The 23,952-nt window shown below is 54.6% G+C and overlaps 1 protein-coding gene across 1 annotated transcript; it reads left to right on the forward strand.

Annotated features, from left to right (window-relative positions):
- The first annotated feature begins 13,282 nt into the window (after nt 1–13,282).
- AKAP1 (A-kinase anchoring protein 1) lies at nt 13,283–22,223 on the forward strand. The gene is made up of 10 exons (XM_009908865.2): nt 13,283–14,930; nt 16,321–16,448; nt 17,226–17,352; nt 17,896–18,026; nt 18,312–18,489; nt 19,126–19,276; nt 19,882–19,949; nt 21,100–21,173; nt 21,910–21,975; nt 22,118–22,223. The coding sequence occupies exons 1-10, from the start codon at nt 13,301–13,303 to the stop codon at nt 22,175–22,177; spliced, it is 2,613 nt and encodes an 870-aa protein (XP_009907167.2). The 5' UTR covers nt 13,283–13,300; the 3' UTR covers nt 22,178–22,223.
- The last annotated feature ends 1,729 nt before the right edge of the window (nt 22,224–23,952 follow it).

A 23,952-nucleotide genomic window follows, 5' to 3' on the forward strand; every position in this document is an offset into this window, starting at 1 on the left:
TTTTTCCTGCTGGGACCATTTGTTTGCTTTTTAAATCAGGATGAAAGTTGACCTGGCAGGCTAGGGAGCTCTTCCCACTCATGAGAACTCCAGAGCCAGGAAGTGTGTCTGGAGGAGGACCATGCCCTGGCAGCCATGCAGCAGCTCACTGCCCTGCCAGCAGTGTCTGTTTTATTTGACCTCAGGATCATTCCAGTGCTACTCAACACAAGAGGGTTTTTCTGCCTTCCCATGACAGCACAGCTTATGGACTTTGCTGGAAGAGCTCAGCTCTGCTGCACACAAAGAGCTTAAGATGTTTGTGGTCACCATCTGTGCTGTCCTTGTGACCTTGGGCTAAACCTCTCAAACAGAAGGCATCACAAACACCTCAGCAGCCCAAGGGTAACTAACAGTCTGCTGGTGGAATCCTTAACGAACTTCTGGGATCTTCAGGTTAAAGGCTTTCAAGGAGCAAAGTCTGAGTCAGCTTTGTTGCATTTCCCCCATGCCCCGTGTGGTGCAATCTGTACTCTTTAAGCAGCTATTGCTTATTAATCTCTGCCTGCTCCAAACTAAAGGCCTGAGACAAATCAGGAGCTTTTCACCCCCACTCACAAGCCACTCATTTTAGGAAGGACAACCCTGCTCAAAGCACGGGGCTGTGATTTTCCCCAGGTTACTCACGGAGACTCTGCAGCGTCCCCACCGCCTGCTGCACGCCATGGAAATAAACAACTGGGCAGGGGGAGCTCCAGCCAGCCTGGTCAGCCAGGCCGAGAAACTGCCCTGGCGTCCTGCTGCTGACGTGTCTGCAACAGTTTTCCTGCCTCGTTACATAGCGAGGAGCACGCTGGTCACAGCCAGGCAGGCTCACAGGCACGGCAAAGGCTCTGCAGGGGGAAGAACTCGGCTGTACAAGAAGGAAGGAGGCCACTTGTGGATTAGAAAGGAAGATCAGGCTCCCAGAGCAAGTGGTGCTCCCGCTGGTCACCACCAGGAATGACTCTGGTTTACAGTCTCACTTCTCCTGGCTACCTCTTCTCGCCCCAAAGCAAGAAGCCATCTCTCCCTGGCTTATTTCTTCCCTCTGACTGCTGCTCAGTTTCTAAAAGGCAGGGAAGGAAGGAGGAGCCTAAGTGGCTCTGTTGGGGAATCCAGAGGCATTTCTGTTACCACAGAGATCCACTGACAAACCAGGAAGTTTCCTCTTTGCTGCACACACTGCAGACCCAAATCCTACAACGAGCAGGGTCAGCAGTGCCCACCCCAGAGCCCAGGCACAGCAATGTCCTCTGATTCACAGCAGAAGGAAGCACTGTGCCAGGCTGCACAGCAGAAGCACCCAGCAAAAGCTGCCTCCTGCCACTCCATGCCTCCCCACGCAGCTGTGTGGGATTGCTTGGAGGATACACCGCTCCCAAGCTGCTCTCCCCACGCAGACCCAGGCCAAACTCCTTCCCTCGCGGGTGTCAAGTGTTATTAAAACAGAAATTAACCACCGTGCCCCACAAAGGTCAGCACAGGACTTTTCCCAAGGCATGGCTGCTCCACACCCCCTCCTCTTTCATACCACTCTGCTGTGCACTCCCAAGCTCCTTAGAGTAACTACAACTGTTTCCCACAGTCTTCTCCAAGGGACTTGCCCAGAGCTGTCCTGAAAGCTACTCTCAGACAAGCGCTGATGCCCCAGAGATGCTTCAGCAATGACAAGCTCCACTGTTCTAATGTGTGCCCCTCACCAAAGCCTCAGAGCCTCCTTGGGACACAGAAATCAGACTCCTTTAAGGGAGGAAAATGCTCTGCCAAACGTTGCAAGTATCTAATAAACTGGAAAGAGAATTATCCATGAATCCCAACCGGGCGCTACTGTAGCCAAGCAGTACCCTTGCCTGATCACAGTTTGTCCTCACTCTGGCTCAGCCTGGGCGCACAGCAGCTCCAGCCCATCGCTGCTGTAGCTGCTGGCTGCTCCCTGCCCAGCATTTTGCCGTCTGCTGAGCACGCACAGCGCCTGTACAAAACTCTGTATAAAGCACGGATTCACCTCTCTTTGCTTGTGTGAACAGCACGGTGGAAGCCAGCGCTGCCTGGCTGCGCCAGGAGCAGAGAAGGGCTTTGGCTCCGGGGCTGGGATCAGCCGAGGGATCGCAGCAGAGCACAGGGCTGAGCAGTCGGAGCGGATGCGGGTGCCCATATGCAGCCTTTCAGGAGGAGATAGGGGCAAGGAGCCATCCCCGGCCAAACCCTCCATTACAGCAGCTCCGCGGCCGCTGGCAGAGGCCCGGCCCGGCGAGGCGCAGGGCGCTGCCCGCCGGGGATGAGGGACAGGCAGGAGCCAGGCGCGGCCAGCGCTGACCGAAGCTCGGCGGCAGCGCTCCGCTCGTCCCCTCCGCGCCCAGCCGAGAGCGCGAAAGGCGCAAGGGAAGCCTGCAGGCGGCACAGACGTCGCCCCCGCGCCCCGCCGCCCCGAGCGGCGCCCCCGGCCCCGGCGGCGCGCACGCACGCGCAGAGCAGCGCGGCTCGCGCGAGACGCGGCGGTCTCGCGGGCGGCGCGGGGCGGGGCGCGGGGCGGGGCGGCGCTCGCGCTGCATGTCCCAGCCCCGCGGCCCGGCCGCTGCACGTGGGCTTGGCGCGGCCGCGGCGGGTGGGGGGCGGCGGCACCGGGCCGTGACCTGCTGCCGGAGCCGGGGTGGGGCGGGCGGCGCCGCGCCGGACCGGACCATCCGTGAGTATCGCCGGGGGCCGTCGCACGACTCCTCGGGGAGCGCCGGGGCCCGCTGCCCTGGGCTGTCAGTGGGCAGCTCCCCTCGGTGTGGGGCCGTCGCTCCCGGCCGAGGGGCCGGGGAGTAGAGGGGGCCGGGCCGGGGGTGCTGGCCGCGCGGTGCTGGCCGCGTCGCCTTCCCTGCAGGCTGCGGCTTGTTAGGCCGTAGCCGTAGCGGGAGCGGTGTCGCGAAGCCCGGCGACGGCCAAGGTCAGCGCCGACGTGCTCGGCCCCCGGCCCGGTCCGGAGGTCACCCCTGGTTCTCGTGGGGCCATGGGACCGTTCGTCCGTGGGGCTGCCCTAGCGCCCAGCGCCGTGCGGGACCACCCGGAGCCCCCGAGGGCAGTGCGCCAGGCCGGGCCGGTGCCCGCCGGGGAGCCGAGCGACCTGCAGCCTCCTATGGCCCCGGTGTCAGCGGGGCGGGTGGGGCTGAGGGCCGTGGGCTGGCGTCGGGGTGAGCAGGTTGTGTCCGCGCCGCGCGTGGCCGTTCTCGGTCTCTCCTGGTGTCATGCGTGGTTTACTGCTCATTCCACGCTCGACAGCAGCGCAGTCAATTAGTGAGAAAGTCACTGGGGAAGGAGCCAGCCGGGCTGGCCGAAGGAGCCCTGCGAGCTCTGTGAGTTGTGGTGATTCCTGCTGCAGCCTGTGCCGGGGCTGCTTGGAAACGCAAGGGAGAGCTGACACAAGTGCTGCTGACTTGTAGGGAAGACGAGGGATGCCTTGTGCTGCCTGTCTGGTAAGGCAAGGTGTGCTTGTGTTATGGTAACAGCCCCAAAACTGCTGTTGGCAAATTTCTCATGTGTTGCAGTGGCTTCTGTTTGTCGGCCGGCACAGAGCGCACTCAGCACCAAAAGAATTCCATTATTGCTCCTGAGGAATTACTGTTTTAGTGGCCTTGGCTTTCCTGGAGGAATCCTTGCTGTTTGACCAATTTTTTTTGGCCTTTTTTCTTTTCTTTGTCTCCTTCTTCTTTCACCTTGCAGCAAGATCCAAGCTGCTTGCGTTCCGGAGTTGGGCAACTTGATCTGTCTCTGGCCAAGTTCTTTATTGCAGTCTAGAGTAAGTTACTCCATGGAGTAGGGAGCACAAAGTGAGTAGGTGTCTCGGTGAGGGCATCCTTTGGGGACAGTTCCCTGTAACAGTAGGAAACAGCAACAAAGCTGCATTTGACCACACTCTCCCATCTGTTGTGGAGAAGTAAGGAGCTGCGAGTGGAAGTCATTTGTGACTTTGTGTTTCCAGGGCCATGTGCTGCAGTGGTCAGGTCGGTGGTTGTGTTATCAGAGCCTCTGTGGACTTTGTCTTGGGGGAAAGGAAATGGCTGGTTGCTGGGGAAAGTAGTAGCAAGAGAGGGCAACTTTGCTTTTCTCCTGTTTGCTTTGTGCCTGTGAATGATCTACTGAGGCAGAGCCGAGCGTGTGGCGGGACAGCCGAGGGAGGGCACGTGGTGTGCTGCAGCAGGGCTGGCACAGGAGGGATGGCTTCTGCCTCCTAGCACATGGAGCAGAGCTGTCAGAGCCAGTGAGCTGAGCTTGCTCCCCTGCCCAGAGGGTCACTGTGTGACCCAGTTTGAGTCACTGAGCCTCTTCACTCTTTAATGAGCTTCCTGTGTGAAGGGTGCAGCGTGGTGCAGGCACCCCCCGAGCTGCAGTACCTGTCAGCCAGGAATCCCCCAGTAGCTGTGGTGCTGGGAGAGGGTAGGACAGCTTCCCTGCCTGCACCCTGATGGCACAGCTTAGTTCTTGATTAACTGGTTTGCCTGAGTGTGCTGCCTGGTGCATTGAGGGAAATGACAACTTTTCAGTGAGTTCAAAGGAGCAAAAATCTGTAGAACTTGAGCTGTGCTTGAAGCTTGATGGAAACCACCTTCTCACTGCAGTGCTTGCTGCCCTGGTTACCACCCAGCTTCCCAGCTTCAGTTTCACCATTTCATTGAGCTCTTCACATTTAAAAGCTGTCCTGGGAGAGCTGGGGGCTCAGGCAGGTGAGTCTTGCTGTGGTTGCAGCAGTGCCCTGTACAAGAGGGCTGCAGGCTGTTTGCTCTCAGACATCCCACAGATTGAATGGTTAGATTTGGAGGGTCTGCGTGGACAGTGCTGGGGGAACCCAGTGGCTCTGTGCTCTGGTAGCTGCTTCTCACTGAGATGTGCTCTCCTTAGCCATTCTGAGTGTAGACACCTGCCCTAGGAACCAGATTCCTTCTTCAGGATGCCAATGCTGAGAATCACCACTTGCCTAGAAAGCCTCTGGTTTAGCCTAGGCATTCCCCACTGCCTGAAATTGGACAACAGGAGTTCCCCTCCCCAGCCAGGTGTGAGATGGAGGTACCTGCAGTTCAGATCCCCCAGAGTATGCAGCTCCCAGTTCCTGAAGATTCTCCTGGGAGCTGTGGCAGGAGTTTGTCTGAGGGCTGCGGCCAACGCTGCCGAGAGCCAGCAGCGGTGGCTGTGCTGCGCTGAGAGTCTTTGAAAACATTGCAGGCTGACTTCAGGGCAATTTGAGAGCAAGGACACTTGTGCAGCAGTGGAGTTATCTGAAGAGCATAATGCTTTGAATGCAGCATGCCCCTCTTGTCTGTGGCTCTCATCTTTCATGTGCACTTAGCTGAGGTGGGAAAAAAACCATCCGAGGTCTTTGTAGCGGCCGGGGAGACCGGAATCAGATCAGGGCTGCTGCCCCAGGTGCCTCCAGCAACATCTGGAAGTAAGAAAAAACATTAATTAAAATATTAATTACTCCTAATTGTTCAAGGTTTCAGATCTAGTGAGTAGCCTTTTAACATTCTGATGGTTTTATTGTAACTGCAGCGCTTCTGTGGAACTCTTAATGCCAGTGGCTGGCTGAGCTTCATGACGTGAGGATTAACTTCGGGCAGCCACTTTCAGCTCCTTGCAAGAAGCTGTTTTATCCAGCAGGTGCTTAATACCTCCTGGAAATCAAGGCTGCTGAGTTTGCTTCTTGTGGGGGTTGAAGGTGGTATAGAGTCTGCACGTCACTCACTGCTGCTGCAGGTGATCTGCCTTCAGCTGGTTTACTGGGGGGGGTTCTGTTGTCCATGACAGGGCTTCCATTGAACCTTGCTGCTCCTGTGGTTTGTCCCCTGGCTGGAAGCTGTCTCTGACTCTCTGGGCCCTCTACCTGACTATTAGCAGGGTAGCATATTTCATTAAAAGAAAAAAACCACTTAGCCTCATTCTTCAGCAGACAAATCACTGCTGCAGCCCTGGGGAGGTCCTGATTGCCTTTGACCTCTGCTGCCACCTGGCAATGAGGAGGAGGAACTTTTGCCATGTGCCGCGGCTGGTCTTGACTCCTTGTGTATTAATAGCAGCGGTTGCTGGCGCAGGCTCCTGACCTGCATGTGCTGCTTGCATTGGGGCATTAGCTTTGCATGGGGATGAGGCTGTGTGCTTTGGAGACCTGAAGTCTCTGGAACAAGGATTGGAGTGTGAGTTCCCTTAGGACTGTGACCCTGCAGGTCCCCTTTCCTCAGAGGAGCCGCCCTTGTTAAGAGCTTGGATGTGTGTTCCATGCCTGGTTGAAAAGCAGGGGTGGGGTGAGTGAGTGAGTGTGTGCTGAGGGGTGCAGGATAGATGTTTGCACGTAACTCCCCCCGGTATTTGAAGTGGAATGGAGGCTACAGAGCTCTGCTTGCCTGCTGAAGAGGATGGGCTCCCATCTCTGGAGCACCTGTTCTCTGTTCCTTGTGCTTCCTCCAACTCACTGTGACTGTGGGAGGGTCGCTTCATCTGTGTCTTGACTTTGCCTTTTTAGAACAGGGCTGCCAGAGATGAGGAGAGGAGGGAGGCAGCCTGCAGTCTTAGGAGAAAGCTGTTCTGTGGATGAGAGCAGCCCCCAGCATAATTTGGGTGAGGGCTTGGAGATGCTGCTGTAACAGGGATCAAAGTGAAGCTGTCTCGCTCTGATTAGGTCTCAAGTATGTTGTGTAACTTCTTGGAGCAAGCTTGTTAATGCCTATAAGTTATCTTCCTGCTTGTTCAGTCTAAATGACTCTTGGTGAAACCTTTGCTGTTGCTGCCTAGCACAGATGAATACAGAGTGCTTTTTTTTTAACACAAGTGTTTGATATTCTTCCTCTGTGTGTGCTCCTCTGGCTTGTTCTCAGCGAGCCAGGCCCTGGGAAGGAGGCTTCCAACTCAACAGCCTTGCTGCTTGCCGTGCTGTGGAAGTCCAGTCCAGCCTTTGTTTTGAGCAGCTTTTTATCAAGGTCTGAGAGCTGTGCATGGTAAACTCCTAGTGAGCAGGACTCGCTACTCTTCTCCAGATACCTGTGTGGCCCCAGTGCTGCCTCTCATCTCGCTATCTCTTGCAGTGCTATCAGTGTGTTGTGATGTAAACCTCAGCCCTCTGTCGTCTTGGAAAGTCAGAGCCTGGTTTTTGTCTTGTGTGCAGCCTCTGGTTAGTTTAGTCTCTGCTTCCAAGTGTTGTTTGTGCCTGGTTTTTGGAAGCTGATAGAGATGCCAAGCATCTGACTTGGCTGGCTGCTTCTCAGCTTGAATTTTCAAGCTGCTCCTGCACTGGGCACTACACTGTTGCCCATGGTCTTAGCTTCACTGCTCTAGAAGCAAGCCTCAAGTGCTAACTACTGAATGTATTTATTTTTCTGAAATTCTGGCAACCAATTCTTTCTGTTCCCCAGCCTGGGTGCAGCCTGCAGGAAGAAGGAGAGGTGATGGAGCCTGGGTTTGGGGAAACATTTGGTAATGTGTTGGTGGATTATAAAGGTAATAAAAGCTGCTTTGCCTGCACCATGGAGGACTGATTCTCTTCATTCTTCTGTGAAAAATGCTTTTAAAAGCATTGGCTCTGGACTGGCAGCTGTGCCAAGGAAGCTGTTAAGAGAGTCCCTGCTGCTGTCTTGGCCTCTTGGCTGTGAGAGTGGTGCACCACGGAGTGGGTTAGTCTGAGTCAGAGAGCTTCCTCTGCAGTGTAGAGCCAGGTGGTAACAGAAAGGTGCTGTGGCCTCTGGCTTGTGTGCTGGACTCTTTGGCTAGCTTGAAGAAGCAGAACAGTTGGTCTGGCTCCATTTGTGGAGCAGGCTCCCAAACCCACAGAAAAAGCCCCAAATCTAACTCTGTATCTTCTGTATCTGAGACACCCTTCTGGTGGAAAACTCCTGTGGCCTTCCTGTGTGAGAGGATTCACAGGGAGACACTGGCTGGCTCAGGAAATGATCAATAATGGGTGGAGCAGGAGGGTAATAGGATGTAAAATGCAGTAAGGGCCTTGATACCTGCTAGGGTTAATGCTAATTACAATGTAAGCTGTGGCACTGCCTAGCAGGAGCCATCGGCTCAGGGCCCTGCATTGCTCCATCAGGCAGTGCAGGTGCTGGGGGTTGCTGGTGTTTGCATATGGATGAGCTTCCTGGTGATTTCCAAACCCCTGCAGCTGGGCTGGGTTGCAGCTTCCACGGTGAGTGTGTCAATAAAAACTGCTCCAAGTCCTGCTTTGGCCTTGGGGTGATACTGCTGGAGCTGTGCTGGGCCACGCTGGCTCCTGAGAGGGAGGAAAGGACTGATGAAGCCTGGGCCAGCTTCAGCACCAAAGGAGGGGAGTGAGCTGTTGTAGGAACATCAGTGAAGCTGATTACACTGGAAGCAGGTTTTTTAATCTTAGAGATAAAAGCCAGCCTGGTGCTGGTGGTGTTTCTTGTTCCAGAGCTCCAGTTTAACTGCAACCACCAGCTTCTGCAGCCCTTTACTTAGGTCATCATTTCCCCCTCTGCAAAAGGCTCTTCAATGCTTTAAGGCTGTGGAGGGGCCTCATTAGCTTCCACTGACAGAAGAGGCTGTTTCATGAGCTCTGTAGCACATTAGCTGGGCTGTGAGAAGGTGCTGTTGCTGAAGGGGTGCCTCCTGCTCTCCTTGTCTCTCAGTCCTGGTGTTTGAAGCAGAAGTTGCTGCAGAGCACTTAGCCTTAATTATTTAAGTATAGAGAAGCTTACCTGTTCCCTTCTTGCTTAGAGTAAGTGCCATCCAGTTGGAGAGGTTGCTTGCCAGGCTCCTACCTGTCTTTGGCTGTCTGTAGCTACTCAGTCATGTTTTCTGGGCTCTCACCTCTGGGTGATGTTGGTTTTGGTGGTGGTACACCAGGCTGGCCTGGGAGAAGAGCCTGGGAAAGGCTGCAGAGCCCTGGGTGATCAGGGATGCGGTGCAAGGGCTTGCAGCCCGGTGGTACCGCAGGTCGCTGTGACCTCACACATCCATCCTGTAAGGTCAGCTGCTGACCTGCGTGGGTAGGAAACCCCTCTGCCTTCCAGGGAGAGCTGGAAGCAGCAGGTGGTCCCTCTGCTGTGGAGTGTCTCCTTTGGCTCTCATACAGAGATAAAGATGCAGGTGAGGTGTTGCAGTGCCACGTGCTGGTGCAGCTGCTCGCTCGGCCATGCCACAGGTGGGTCAGGGAAAGTCTCTCTGTCTCTAGCCCTCTGCAGTGATTTCTGCTGCTCCAACCCTGAGTGTCACACCCCTAGTTCTTCAGGTTTTAGTCAGCTCCTGTTCCTGTGCCCCCTGCAAGGCCAAGCATGTGCTGCTGCTTATTTTTAGCATGGAAAATGTGGAGAGCCCACGTGGTCCCCTTCAGTGCGAGCCGTGCCAGCCTCGTCCCCTTCTCTGTCACCCAGATAGCAGCACAGCGCTCAGGAAATCAAATACTGACTCTGGGGTTTGTAGGGAGCAGTCCTGACCCTGCCACTGAAGCTGCATTTCCTACTTTGCTGCCTGCTCCTGGGCTCTGGGATCCTTCAGGACGATAAACTCCAATTCCAGCCTTGAGCTCCTCTGCTTCTTGGGTTTGGAAGAGCAACCTCTCGAGTGCTGGAGCAGAAGAGACAGGGGCCAGCAGCGCTGAGCATGGGGGCTCAGTCACTTGGCAGTTGTCCTTGTCCCTCTTCTTGTAGGGACTTGAAGCAGCTTGTCTCCAGAACAGACCTCCTTGTGTGTGGGAAGCCCTGAAGCTCAGGAGTGAGTGCTTGGAGTCTCCTCTCGGCCCCTGAGGATGAATGATCTGGCTGCTCTGTGAACCTCCTGCTGCAGACATTTCTGGCCTTATAAGGATGTGTACTGCAGCTTGTTTGTCCTGGCTGGAGAAACAGGGTGGCTTCAAACTGCTCTGGGACCCTCATGTGAATAAGTTAGAATAAGCTGAGTGTCCTTGGCTGGTCTTTTAAGGTAGGTGAGTGTGTGTCTGAGAGTTCATTTTCATCCTCATCAACCCGATCTGTACCAGCAGTTTCCCATAAGTCAGGGTACAGATTTGGAGAGCTGACTGCCCCCTACTCTTCCCTTGGGGTCTTAATCCCCTCCTCACCTGCTGTGGAGGTTATTTAGCAAGCTGGGGAAGCCTCCTGCCCTTGCTGCAGCTCCCTGGCCGTGTCTTGGTGTAAGGTGTGACATTTAGGCTGGATTCCTGCCGTGCCAGGGGGAAGTGTCTGGAGGCGGGGGGGGGCTGCATGCAGCGTGTGAGCGCTGCACTATTTTTGGTGCAGGCTCTGTGTGTTGGGCAGCAGCTGGGGCACCCAGCACCTCACACTGCGTGTGGCTCAGACACTTGCTGGTCTGCAGTCCACAGCCTCTGGAGCTGTGGTGCTTCCCCAGCTGGCTGCAGCTGGGCAGGGCTTGGAGCTGTGTGATTTGACAAGTTGCCATCCTCTGTTCCGCTGCTGGCAGGAAAACCCCAGGCTTGCTTCCCTCCCCGGGTCTGAATGATCCCATTGCCCCTGCAGCCCCGAGCTGGCTGGCACGCTGGTGATGGAGAGAGGCTTTTGTCGCTCTTAAATGTGGTGGAAGATGGATGTTGAGCTTTAGGAGCTCTCCTGTGGGGGAAATGAAGGAGGTGTCCTGCATCTCCCAGCTGTTCAGGTTGCAAATCAGCCATTTTCTGGGCATCAGATGAAGAGCAGTGCTGTGATCAGCCTGTCAAAACCAGGCCCCCAGAGGCTTCCCCTGGGGTTTAGGTAAGGAGGTGTTGGTTGGTGTTATTTGTCCCCTGTCCAGCCCAGGGCTTTAGGATGTCAGTTGGCATCCTGTGCAGAGCCACTGCCTCTTATCCCTTTCTAGCTGATGGAAGGCTGTGGAATTCCCATTCAGAAGGATCGCTGATGGTGTAATGCAGCTCTGGCTGAAACCAGTCAGATACAAGCCATGAAATTAAATGAACTTCACAAGGAGCTGTCAGCTAATCCACCAGTCCCCACTGCTCTGAACATCACAGGAGGGTGAAGATCTTTATCTTGGATGATGCTCAGGTTTAAAATGACTTAGAGCTGTGTTGTCTGCCAGGCTTCGGGTCAGGGCTGGCCCTCCGTGGGGCATTCCTGTGCTGCAGGACTGTGTGGGGCTGCTGCTGGGGCAGCTTCCTCAAGAAGTGGATAATAACAGAGCTGTCTTCAAAGCTTGCTGGGAATGGGCTTGTGTGAGCTGCTTTAGTCTGGCTTTGTGGTCTGCCTGTGGGACAGCTTGTGGGGTGGTTCTGCACTCATGACAACAACTTCAGTGGGCAGCAGATGAGCACTTGCAGCGGCTCACAGTGTGCCATGGTGCCAGAGAGCATCAGCCTGAGTCTGTTGTCTTGGGAACATCCCAGCTTCACCCTGTCCACTTAGAGTTCCCAAACCCAGACATCCAATTACTGCCTAGGTTTGTTAGCTTTTTGATTCCACGTCTCAGCTGTTGCTGTTAACTGAAGGCCTCAGTGATACCTGGCTTGATAAGTCCACTACCGTGCGTTTAGGAGGTGGCAGCTACGAATGTCCCATGGGCACCGACTCAAGTTCCCTGTTTCATAAACAACAGAAATGCCTCATCTGGGACATACTGGAGGTGCTTCTCGAGATCTACAAACATGTCTGCAGCTCACCTTTGATTTAGGATGGAGGGAAAAATGCCAGGTTGTGCCCTGAGCTGACTTGGCTCAGTCGTTAGCACTCTGGGGTAAACAGCCCTGGAGGAGGCTGGGCTGAAGCTGCTGCGGGGTGGCAGGGTGGTGCTGGGGGAGGTGAGGAATCCGGAGGGAACGTTGAGTTATCTGGGGTTTGGGTGCTTGGTTTGAGCCCAGGGGAGGCATGTTTTTGTCCTGGGGCTAGGATGTAATCAGCTGCACGTGAAAATGAGGGCCCTGAAGGAGAGCTGTGTTTGGAAGCCCTGCTCCCAGCGCTCCCTCCGATAACAGAGAGGTTCGTTCCGCTTGAGGCAGACTAAGCAGAGCTGACAGACTGATTGATTGTCTCCTGTCTGAGCAGTGCTGTGCTTCTAACAAGCAACCAGATAATGCTCTTTCCCACTGGGTGGTTTCCATTTCCAGCACTTGGCTATCTCCTGCAAACAAACTTTGTTGCTGTTGCTCACCGGCCGCAGCCTGGAGGCCGGTTCGGAGCAGGGTCTGTGGTGTGGAGGCACTGCCAGCCGAGTGCTGCTTTGCTTTAGTTCCTGCTCAGGGAAGACAGAAGCTCGAAGCTCTTTGCAGCAAGGCTGTTTAGGGGATGTGGGCAACTGTTCAGCTTTGTGTCAAGCCAAAGAAAAGGAAAGACACAGCAGCCCTGCCTCGGGTAACCCAGGCAAGGGCTGTGGGTGGAGGAGCGTGACTGAGGACAGGGCTTCCCCAGGCAGGGCAAGGCTCACACGTTCTAGAGCAGGAGACAGCTTTCAGCCCTGGAAGGAGTGGCAGCTCTTGAAGCAGCACAGGTAGATGTAAAGCAAACTTTCTAGCTGGGTTCCTCAGTAGTGTCTCAGCCAGGCTGCTGTAGCTAGACAAATACCACTGGTGTAAGGGTTCCAGAGCATGGTTCCCATACTGAGAAATCTTCTGGAGGGGCTTCTGGTGATTGGGAGGCACTCGCTTCATCAGGCTGCAGCTGCTCTTTGGGTAGGAATTCCTACTCTGTGCATGTAGAGGCCAGCAGAGTCGCTGTGTGCTGCTCCTTAGCTCCCACTTCACAGCAGACTTCTGTCGGGTGCCTGCACTCCAGCCTCTTGCAGTGCTCTGGATGAGGACATTTGCAAAACACTTCACCTTCCCTGAGCTGTTGTTTCAGGGAAGTGTGTTGGCAGCTCTGGAACTGTCAGGAATGTGATGCTGCCAGTCTGCCCTGGAACTAAGTGGTCCTGCTTTGCAGAGGGGTTGGACTCGATCTCTGGAGGCCCCTTCCAGCCCCTGGCATTCTGTGGCTGTGTTGTGAACCCAGCCTGATGCTGGAGACACTTGCAGCTGAATGCTGTCCTTGTGTGCAGCACTGACCTGCAGAGGTGAGGCAGGAGAAAGAAGGTGAAACTGCTGAAGTGTCAAAGTGAGACAAGGTGAAGCTGATGAGTGTCGTGGTGAGGAGTGTCCTGGCATCCCTGGTCTTAGGTGAGGGTCTTGTTCTTGGGTCTGCTGGTAGAGCAGAGCTGTGAATTTAAGGGCTGGGAAACAAGCCTGTTGATCCTACCAGAAGTATCTCAAGGCATTTATGAAACTGTAGCCTTCCTGTCACCCTCCCCGTGCCTCTTCTAAGGCTGTTCCTGTTTCCCCTCCTAGGTCCAGCTGCGGAGGCTCTGTAAAATGGCTTTGCGCTTCCACAATGCCATCCCCTATGCCATTCCCGGGGTGCTGGCGCTCCTTGGCTGCTGGTGGATGTATTCCCACAGGAAAAAGCATGCAAGCTACCCTGAGAAACCAGCAACAGCCATTGAGGAGGAGAAGCAAGAAGCGGAGCAGAAGGCTCAGTCAGCCAGGACAGAAGCCTGTGTTCTTCAGAGGCTGCCTCTCTCCCCAGAAGAGGAATGCCCAGAGGAGACCTCCTCCTTCCTGCTGTCAGCGTGGTCCACGACGCCCTCTCTGCTGTCCCCCACTCACGAGAGGTTAGAGCTCTCCCAGGACCTGCAGGACCTGTCAGTAGCCACAGCTGAGCCCAGCACCCCTGAGGACGACAGTGAAAAACTGGACAGGATAGGGCCCCGAGGTGGCAGCGGTTTCCCTGCTTGTGTTGCTCTGCCTCTGCTCCCAGAGAGCACAGAGCCTCCCAGCAGCGCTGCAGTGAGCCTTGCACAGGACTCAGGCTCCCCTGCAAGCCCAGGCCAGTGGCCATCAGCATCCATGCCCCTGGCACAAGAGCCTTTGGGAGTCTCAGAGCGGATCAGCGATGCAGAGCACTCAGATGATTCTTCGTTTAAGCCCCCTAAGGAAATCCAGATGCCAGAAATGATGCTGTCAACCCCTGGCTCTGTGACAGCCCTGTGCTTGGGACTGGGCAAGGAAGCCAGTGCCCCACAAGCCTTTCTCAGCAGCAAAGCTGAGGCTCTATCAGGTCACAAGGATTCTGCAGCGAGCCTGTTACCAGAGAGTTCAGAGCAGTCCGGGGAAGAAAAGATGTCCAAGTCAGTGGCTGGCACTGCACCTGTGTGTCTGGAGGAGACACAGCCAAAAGGAGAGGAATTGGAAAGAGAGAAGCCTGGAGGAGTGAGGCTGGGCAAGGAAGAAGTTGAGGAGATTGAGCAGGTGGCAATACAAATAATTTCCAAGGTCATTTTGGCAGCAACTGAGGAAGTGCTGTCTGGTGCTGCAGGTGATGTGTCCACACAGATCTGCCAGGCCGCTGCCAGCCGTGCTGAGAGGCCTCTGGAGATGACCAGAGCTGTTCCTTCTGATCAGGTGCTGGCAGAGGAGGCTGCAGCAGCTGGTGAGAGCACTGCTGTGAAGGGTGATGCTGCAGCACTGCCACCCCTGCAGCCAGAGGAGCAGGGGCAGTGTGCCACAGGCTCTGGCTGCTCGCCCAGCCCCGCTCAGGGTGGCGCAGGGAGCTGCGGGGTCGGGAGCCACCTGTGCAGCCAGGGCCGTGCAGCTGGCCTGGCTCCTGTGGAACACCATGGAGCAGCACTGGAAAAGTCACCTTTGGTTATGGAGGACTCTGGGTACAGCACATGTGCATGTGAAGGTGGCACAGGTGTGGAGGAGCCCCTGCAGGACCCAGCGCTGGCTGTCGCTTCGGGCCAGCACTCGAACTCACTGAGCACGCCTGCAGCCCCAGGCACATCTGCTGAGCACAGCTCAGCACCAAGGGAAAAACCTGCTCCTCTGAAGCCTCCTGAGGGCAGCAGCGTGGCCTACAGTAATGGGATTCTGAAAGAGGATGGTCCAGACTTGCAGCATGAGTGTAGCAGGGCAGCAGAGATAGGTGGAGAGCACTCAGGAGGTAAGGGGTGAACAAGCATTTTGTGTGCTTCAGAACATGTTCAGATAAATCCTCTTCATGCTTAACTTCCCCAGCAGATGAACATTTCACCCTCACCTGCAGGTAGGTCCACATTTGCTCTCTGGATTCCCCTCTCTGTAGGATGCAGTTAGCTGGGTGATCCCCAGGCTGTGCTGAAGGGGTGCCCAGGCTGGCCCTGCTGCAGCACAGGGTTAGTGACTGGAGCTGTGTGCCTGAGCAGTGAAGGGGCCATGTCTGGGTGCAGGGCAGGCTGTTGGACACTGTCCTGCTCGGAGACCTGGGTCCTCATCTGTCTTTATGTGGGCTGTGGCTGGAAGGAGGCTGTAGGGCAGGCTTCTGAGGTGCTGTGGCTGAACCAGGGAACTGATAAAAGCAGTTGGTTGCTGACAGTTACCCTGAAGCCTTTTTGCTTGGAAGGGTAGGTGCCTGCCAGGGCATCCCAGCAGGGAACAACCTTCATGGAGTTCCCACATCTGTCTCTGCATTGCTGTTGCCTTCTAGATGCTGGATGATGTGTGCCTGACAGCACCAAAGCTGTTGGAGCAAATGCTCACCTCTGTGGAAATCCCCTCTGGGCCCCCCTGGTGCCACCAGCCCTTAGTGCCAGTGTCTGCTGGAATTCTCTAAAGCAGTTGGGAAGTTGCTTGTTGCCAGCAGTTAAGGATGAAACCCACAAAGCATTTTCACTCAGTGAGAGAAACCATGGGAAGGAAATGGCTTTGCCTTGTGACTGCTGGGGTGAGAAGAAGGTACAAGAGTGTGGTGTGGAGCCTGATGATGCCAAGGGCTGAAAGCACTGAGGCCAGCATGGCTCTGGTTCAGCTGGGAACTTTGACCATGGTGCCTTGTCCCTGCTGCTGTGGAAGCTGCCACCATGCTTCCTAGCATCCCAGAATGGGTTGGATTGGAAGGGACCTTAAAGATCATCCAGTTCCAGCCCCCTGCCATGGGCAGGGACACCTCCCACCAGCCCAGGTTGCTCAAGGCCTCATCCAGCCTGGCCTTGAACACCTCCAGGGAGGAGATATCCACAGCCTTCCTGGGCAACCTGTGCCAGTGTCTCTTCACCCTCACTCTAAAGAATTTCTTCCTGATCTCCAGTTTAAATCTGCTCCCTCTCATCCTATTTGAGATGTTTGAAGGGCTCCTGCTGAGCTCAGGTCTCCTCCTGTTGCATTCCCAGAGGCATCCAGGTGTTCCTCCAGGAGCAGGAGGACACTCAGCAGGCTGTGTGAAATACTGGAGGTGCAGGGACGTGGCTACTGAACGTGCAGGAAGAGCTCAGTGGGACCACAGCTGTGTGCTGCTGGGCTGGTGTGGCAGCTGGGCCCTGTGCTGCAGGGTGCTGAGCCTTCTGTGTGTCTCTCAGGTGCAGATGTGGAGAGTGTGGACTTTGTGGACAGTGGCTGTGCCATGAGGAGGACAGTGAGCCGCCAGAAGCTGGGAGGAGAAGCCAGCAAGCCTGACTTTGTCATCTGGGAGATCGAGGTCCCCAAGGTAAGCAGCTGCTGGCTGCCTGCAGCCTGCCCCCTTCCTGCCAGCCTGGCACCCAGGGAGCTCAGCCACAGGCCAGCAGGGACTGCAGCACTGAGCTCCCACGAGGGCTCGACAGCAGTGAGGAGCCAGTGCAGAGCTGTAGACAAGAGGCATGCCAGGGCTGCACCCAGGCTCAAGGTGGTTGTTGGACTCATTTTTTTCCCCATTATCTTCCTATCCAATCTGTTCCTCTGATGCTTTGAAGCATCCAGAAGGCTTTCAGGGTGCACAGTTCAAAGCAGGGGACCATTTCCTTCTTTTTTTCCCCTCCTGTGTGGGAGGGTCATGCTTCAGCTGCCTGTCTAAACCCTTCCTCACAAGCTGGATGCTCCTCTGAGCTGTTCTGTGGAGCTGCTGTGTCCAATCAGCTGCTGCAACATTACTGCACCTCACCTCCCTGAATGAAAAATCCTTGTAGCTTGCTTTAAGAAAGAGAGGTGGTGGGAGACTGGGAGAGGGGATAGGGCTTCACTGGAGCCTAGGAAGAGTCACCTTTAGCAGGCCTGGCTTTGTCCCATCATGTCTTAGTGTCGTTCTAGATGACATGATGATGAGCTGTGCTTGGCAATCTCTGTCCACCTTGGCTTAACACAGCCCAGCAGAACTCTGCACTGGGCCAGCATTGCCTGGCCCTAAGCTGCAGGCACTGGGGCTGTGGGTGAGACAGGCCCCACAGAGCAGTGCTGCTGGATCTGCCTTTCTCTTTCTGACTGTTGCTTTCTTGTCCCTTCCACCAAGGAGTTAGTTGGCCGCTTGATTGGCAAGCAGGGGAGATTCATGAGCTTCCTGAGGCAAGCATCTGGTGCCAAAATCTATGTCTCAACACTACCTTATTTTCATGACTCCCAGGTCTGTCACATCGAAGGTGAGTGGAATGTCTCTTGGTTCACACTCTGACCTGTGCCCTCAGGGCCCTGATCAGATGGGCAAGGAGGCTGAACAGATGCAGTGGCTGTGAGTCCAGTGCTGTACAGAACTTCCCTGCTCAGTGCTGTTGCAGTAGAGCTTTACCCCAGGTCACCTGTGCCACGGCAGCTGAACCCTGTGTGCTGGAGGTGAGCTGCACCTCAGCAGCTGTGGCTGCTGTAGTTGAGCCAACAGCTTCTGCAGGGTCACCTCAGGCTTGAAGGATGAGCTGTGGGATGTGTATCAGCAAACGTGGTGATGGGGAGGGGTATTGGACTCCTGTGGCTGCAAAATATCTGCCAGTGAACTGGGTTCATACTGGCGGCCAGGGCTGCCCCTGCCAGGGTGCCTGGGCAGGGCTGCCCCTGCCAGGGCTCCTGCTTGGCCCATCTCATAAACCTGAAGTTGTTGATGTAGTGCAGAAGGCTTCTGATGGCTGTTAGGGATTGGGATGTCCTCAGCATATCTGTGCTACAGACTCTGTGGGCTTTGTGTCTTCCAGGCTCCATGCAGCAAGTAGAAAAAGTGCTGAGCCTGATTGGCAAGAAGTTCAAAGAGCTGTGTCTGACCAACATCTATGCTCTACCTCCACCAACGCCGCTGACGCTTCACTCCCTCCTTATGACTGCCTGGGTGAGTCCCAGCGTGTCCCTGGGCAGCCTGTTCCAGACCTTAAAGCCCTCACAGCTGCTGTGTGCTGATGAGCTGCTGGTGCCCAGGGAGGGCACTTCAAGAGCAGCAGCAGTGCCTGGCTTTCTGCTGCTGCTCCAAAGCAGCCTTTGGCAGTCCAACACCAGGGTGCCAGGGCTCTTCCACCGTGGCTGCCAGCACCAGGAGCTGCTGGTGGGACGTGGAAGTTGCTGTGAGTGAAGCTGTGTTGCAGTGAGCACTGATGAGAACCTCTCCTCCCTGTGGCAGCTGTTCCTCCCAGATGGAGTCACTGTAGAGGTGGTGGTGTCCAACCAGGTGGATGCAGGCCACATGTTCCTGCAGCAGCACACGCACCCCACCTTCCACGTCCTGCGAAGCCTCGACCAGCAGATGTCTGCTTGCTATTCTCAACCTGAAATTCCAACCCTGCCCACTCCAGTAGAAGGTAAGTAGCTTGGCTGCTCCCAGGCTGTTCATTCCAGAAGCTTCCAGGGTCATGTGAAGCCTGATGGCCCTGAGCTGGGCTGGGGAAGGTTCCCTGTGGATGGCCCTGTGACAGCTCTTTGTCATCCCCTCTTTTAAGCTGCTGCCAGAGTACAGATGCTGCTCTGCTCTTCCTTACCCTGCTCATCCCTGGAGCAGCTCCCCAGCCACCTAGCTGCATGTTCAGAACGAGATCAGATCCATCTCAGGTGTATTTTTGATGGCAAAGTGTGCAGCTGCTCCCTGGTGTCACTGCCTGTGCGTGGTCTGAAGGGCAGGGTGCATCACGTGGAAGGGGTCATTAGTGTTTGCTTCCTCCTTTGGATGACAGAGCTCACTGCTAATGACCAAAAGCTGGCAGGGAGCTGGATACCTGGGTGGAACAGCACGGTAGGGGCAGAGTGAAGCCCACCTCTCCTGTGCCCCAGCTGCAGGGCTGTCTGCTTGGAGTGTGGGTGGTGCTGAAAAAGGTGGAAGCAGCGCAGGAAGTGCTGCTGATTGTCAGTGGGGAGCTGCAGCACTACTGATGCCTGGAGCGGTGGTTTCTGGAAACCCACTGGCACTGAGCCTTCCTTCTCTGAACTCTTCTGTTCTGCAGTTGGCATCATCTGTGCAGCTCCAGGCCTGGATGGGGCCTGGCTGCGGGCTCAGGTCATTAGCTACTTCGAGGAGACCAACGAAGTGGAGCTCAGATACGTGGACTACGGAGGATACGACAGAGTGAAGGTCGACACGCTCAGGCAGATCAGGTCTCTAGCTCCTCTTCCGTGGCCTGAGGCCGTATCTGGCTGCCATGTTCTTCAGAGGCATCCCTGTTGTATTGCTGCTGGGGGTTTTCCACGGCTGAGGTGGGAAATGGTAGGAAGGCTTTGCCTCAGCAGCTGATGTGGGTTCCTTGGGAGCACAGCCAGCTCTTGCAGGACCCTTTCTGAAGGGGAGAGGAAAAGGCAACTTCTGCCAGTGTAGAAGCTGAGCAAAAGGAGGCCTTCAGGAGGCCCCAAAGTGCAGTGAATTGATGGGCCAGGAACAGGATTCAGCTTCTGTGCTCCAGCTCCATTGGCTGGGAGAGCTGTGTTGGATGAGGCTTTTCTTCCACAAGCACATCAAACACTTGATTGTGCCTAGAGGTGAGAGCAAAGCAGCGCAGCCTCCGTTCTGGAGGTGGTTTCTCCTTGGAGCCCAGCCTGACTTGGCAGGCTCATGCTCATTGCTGCTGCTTTGATGCTGGGAGAACAGTCTGGCTTGGTGGCTTTTTGACTGGGCTCCTGATCGAGCCATTGATGAACCAGTGTCACTCTACAGGAGGAACTTGAAGCCCTGGTCCTGTCCTGATGGAGTCTCTCTTCTCTTTAAGGTCTGACTTTTTATCACTGCCTTTCCAAGGAGCTGAAGTTTTACTAGACAACGTGGTGCCACTTCCAGGTAATGGAGCTCTGGAGATGCCTCCTTGGTGCTCCTGCAGGTTTAAATGGAGGCCAGCTGGGTGCCAGTGAGGATTCTGTCTAAGCCTTCTCCCTGCTGTTGCAAGCACAGCCTCTGATGTGGCTGGAGCAAGGGCTGGAAGAATTGTTTTGTTCTTCTAAATGTGGTAGCAGAGCATAACCTGTCAGAGTCCAGGGGCAGGGTGATCAATGTCCAGGGGCTTTTCTGCATGGAGGAGAGAATGGATTGCTTTCCTAACCAGCAGGCTGGCAGGGGATAGCTGTAACTGCTCAGCTTTCTTCTGTCCTAGAGTAGCTGTAAATGCAAACAGTTTCTGTTAGACAAATACCTGATGCTTTTCTTCTCAAAAGGCTGAAGGGTGCAGTTCTGTCTTCAAAACATTGCCCTCCAAGCCCTGCCAGAGTGTCACTCCCTGCCTGGAAATGCTTTCTGGTTAGCCTTGCCTTTCCTAGTGGTGTAGAGCAGCACTCTCCTTGTCCAGAGCGCTGCCCTTCTGGGTGTGGAAGGGGTGGCTGCAGCAGCAAGGGGTCAGGCCAGGCTTCCCCACAGCAGGGTTGTGGCTGTGGGACTCCAGCAGGTACCTCTGGGACTGGCAGGGTTTAAAGTGCTTCTTGCAGAAGTCAGTGATTTGCATTTTTCCTGAGGTAATTGGCCTCCTTCAGGGTGCTGGGGCTGTGAGGAGTGGACTTGCTGCTGATGGGCTTGGGGTGGGGAGCACAGAGGAGAAACTTTGTTTTGCAGCAACTGGGTAATAAATAAGCAGCTTTGCACCCAAAGGAAAACACCTGCCAGGGGTACAGTGCAGACTGGTATGCTAAGGGCAGCTCAAAGGCACTGCAGAACTAGACTTCTGTGTCTTGAAAGCCTCCTAGTTTGTCAGCCACTTATGCTCACCTGAGCACGGCTGGTGGCTTTGGAGAGACTTCATCCTTCCCCCAGCAGCACAGCAGGTGTCACACCGCTGTCACCTCCAGCTTAACAGACTGGTGTCAGCAAATGTGTCCAGCAGAGAGGGTGAGGATTCCCTAACCAAGCTCAGAGGAGGTCAGACAGGATTAGTTTAATAGCCCCTCCTGGCCTCTGAAGCCTGTGAAGGTCTCACCTGTGTTCTGCTCTGCTCCCTCCCAAGATGAGGATCACTTCTCCTCCGAAGCCGACGCCGCTGTCAGCGAGATGACTCGAGGCGCAGTGCTGGTGGCACAGGTACCCCAGAGCCCTCTGCAGCAGTCTTGCTGTTCATCTGAGTGCTGCTCTTCTCCTCTCTGCCCCATCCCTCTGCAGCCTGTGAGCTGAAAATCCAAACCAAAGCCAGAGCCTTCAAGCCTGGCCTCTGGGCAGGGTTCTCGTGGAGAAACCTGAGGACTCCCTTGTGTCACATCAGCACCACCCAGGACTGTGGGGCAGGGCTGTGGGGGGGATGAGTGCTCCCACTTGTTGCTGGTGTTGGTCAGGGATAGAGGACACCTGGATGTGTTTATAAAGCATAACTGCATCACTAATTCTAGTCAAGGGCATGGATTTGAGTGACAAGAGGGAACATGGCCAGCAGGGTGTCCCAGCTGCTTGGTGGCAGTGGCTACCCTGCCTCTAGGCTAGACATAAGCTTAAGTACTGAGTGCCTGATGTGCAGTGAATGATGCCAGGCCTGCATCACTGAACCAGGGAATGGTTTGGGTTGGAAGGAACTTTAAAGATCATAGAATCACTAAGGCTGAAAGAGACCTTTGAGTCCAACTGTAACCTACCTACCATGGCCACTAACCTTGTATCCTGAAGAGTCACATCTGCACACTTCTAGCTCCCACCCCCTTGCTGTGGGCAGGGACACCTTCCACCAGCCCAGGTTGCTCAAGGCCTCATCCAGCCTGGCCTTGAACACCCCCAGGGAGGGGGAACTGCTCAGGCCAGGCTTGCTGCCCTCTCATCTCTCTGTTCCTAGGTCACCAATTATGACAGTGTGACAGGCCTGCCGCTGATCCAGCTGTGGAACCTGATGGGGGATGAGGTGTGTATGCTGCCAGCTGCCACTGCAGCGCCCTGTGGTGCTGCTGCACGCTTCTGGAGTGCTGCTGAGGGACTTGCTGATGGGCTTTTGTGGTTTGTTCACCTTGCTGCCTTTCATTTTTCCCCTCCCCCACTCTCCTCAGGTGGTGTCAATAAACAGAACTCTGGTAGAAAGAGGATTTGCTCAGTGGCTTGACTACTAGCAGTGTCCTGGATGCCTCAACAGCTCTTCTGCGGAGGAGAAAAAGAGGAAAAAAAAAGAAGAAAAAAAAGAAGGAAAAAAAAAAAAAAAAGAAGAAGAAGAGAGAATCTTGTTTTGCACTGTTACAATTTGGTTTGGCAAACCCTCCTGAGAAGACCTCTTCACAGCTGGGTGCGGAGCGCTGTGGCGCGTGGGAGCTGTCCCCGCGCCACTCTTGCCTCGTCTCGGGGAAGGGCAGGGTGTTTGAAGCCATAATGACAGATACTGGAGCTTTAAAGCAACGACAAACAATCCTCCTTGGCCTCTACTCAAAAGCTGAATGGGGAAGAACCAAACCAAAACCCACCTTAAAACCTTGGGGCTTGCCTGAAGCTTGCGGCCCCCCCCGCAGCTGTGACTGTGGCTGCCCTCGTGTGAGGCCTCGGGGACCTGGGGGCTGCTTGCCCTGCAGGTTCCATCGTCAGCTGTCCTTTTTTAACAGGCCCTGCCTAGGAAATTAATGAATGTCATTAAGGAACTTGATGCTCAGTTATGGATTTTTCCCTCTGTCGTGCCACTAACCTGCACAAACAGCATTCATCTTGTGTCTTCCTGGTGCCAGGAGGGGGATGAGTTGCATTTGCTGCACTTGCTGTGGCAGCTGCCTGCCTGCAGCTGTGGTTTTTAGGCTTGGATGTGCTGAAGGGGAGGAAGCTTCTCTGTGCAGGATGTGTTACCACTACAATTTCTTTTCTTTTTGCTCTGAACTGTCCTGTATTTAAAAGAAATTGCCAAGCCCAATTGTAGTTTATATTTTTCTAGCTGTGCAAGTCTGTAAATATATATTAAAAAAAAAAAAAGAAGAAAAGAAAAGAGAAAAAAAAAAAAAAAAACAGCCAACCCTTGTAATATTTTGTACAAGAAAAAACCAAACCAAAACACAAAATCCCCACTGGAAACAAAGGGAACTTTACAGAAACTTGCTTTTTTCCCCACACCAAAACGTCCTGTGTAGGTAGAACTGGTTTGGAGTGCATTAGGGTAGGAGCAGCTGAGTGTTGGGAGTGTGTCCAGGACTGGGATCCCCTCGGAGTGCTGTCTGGTTTGGGTTGTGATCACTTCCTTCTTTGCTATGTTGCTGTACAGATCTGGGTGAAAAAATAACAACTTGGCATTAACCTTGCAGTGCTGTTCTCTCTCTCTCTCTCTCTCGCCTGGGTTTTGGTCTTTTGCTCCTTCTTTTAGATTTCTATGACATATTTCAACTGTTGCCCAAGTAACTGAGGCTGAGTTGCTGCCCTCTGATGTGAGTCCTTTTAGATCTGTGCTGAGCTGGGATTTCTTGCTGGCTGAGAAGATACCTGCCAGGAGCATGTTGATGTAGTCAGTCCCCAGGAGTTTTTTCAGGTGGCTTGAAGGATCTCTGTCCATCCCCTGAGCTAGCAGCACACAGCTGCAGAGCTGCCTACAAAGCATTTGGTCTGGTCCCTGCTGACACGACCTGGTTCTGTCCTTTATTGAGTTCTCTCCTATTTGGTGTTTCTGGTTCCATGTTTGCAATGACAGCCAATGAAAGCTAAGTTTGCTCACTCAGCTCCATCATCCCTCTTGGAATGTTTCTTTCCATTTCAATTAAAGCTCAAATTTTAAGCCATCTTAATCAAAGTGTGATGACTAAGAGCCTTCATTTCCTGACCTCCTGCTCTGGTGTAGGGTTGGGAAGAGAGCTCAGAGGGATAAGCAGGTGAGATAAGATCCTGGTGGCTTTTCAGCAGGTGCAGGAAGGTCAAGCTTCAA

This window comes from Dryobates pubescens, chromosome 13, assembly GCF_014839835.1.
Source record: "Dryobates pubescens isolate bDryPub1 chromosome 13, bDryPub1.pri, whole genome shotgun sequence".
Classification (NCBI taxonomy): Eukaryota; Metazoa; Chordata; class Aves; order Piciformes; family Picidae; genus Dryobates; species Dryobates pubescens.

Coding starts and splice junctions, on each gene's coding strand:
- AKAP1 (XM_009908865.2), top strand. CDS start 13,301: ATGGCTTTGCGCTTCCACAATGCCATCCCCTATGCCATTCCCGGGGTG. Junction 16,449..17,225: donor GGGAGATCGAGGTCCCCAAG/GTAAGCAGCTGC, acceptor CCTTCCACCAAG/GAGTTAGTTGGCCGCTTGAT. Junction 21,174..21,909: donor GCGCAGTGCTGGTGGCACAG/GTACCCCAGAGC, acceptor CTCTGTTCCTAG/GTCACCAATTATGACAGTGT.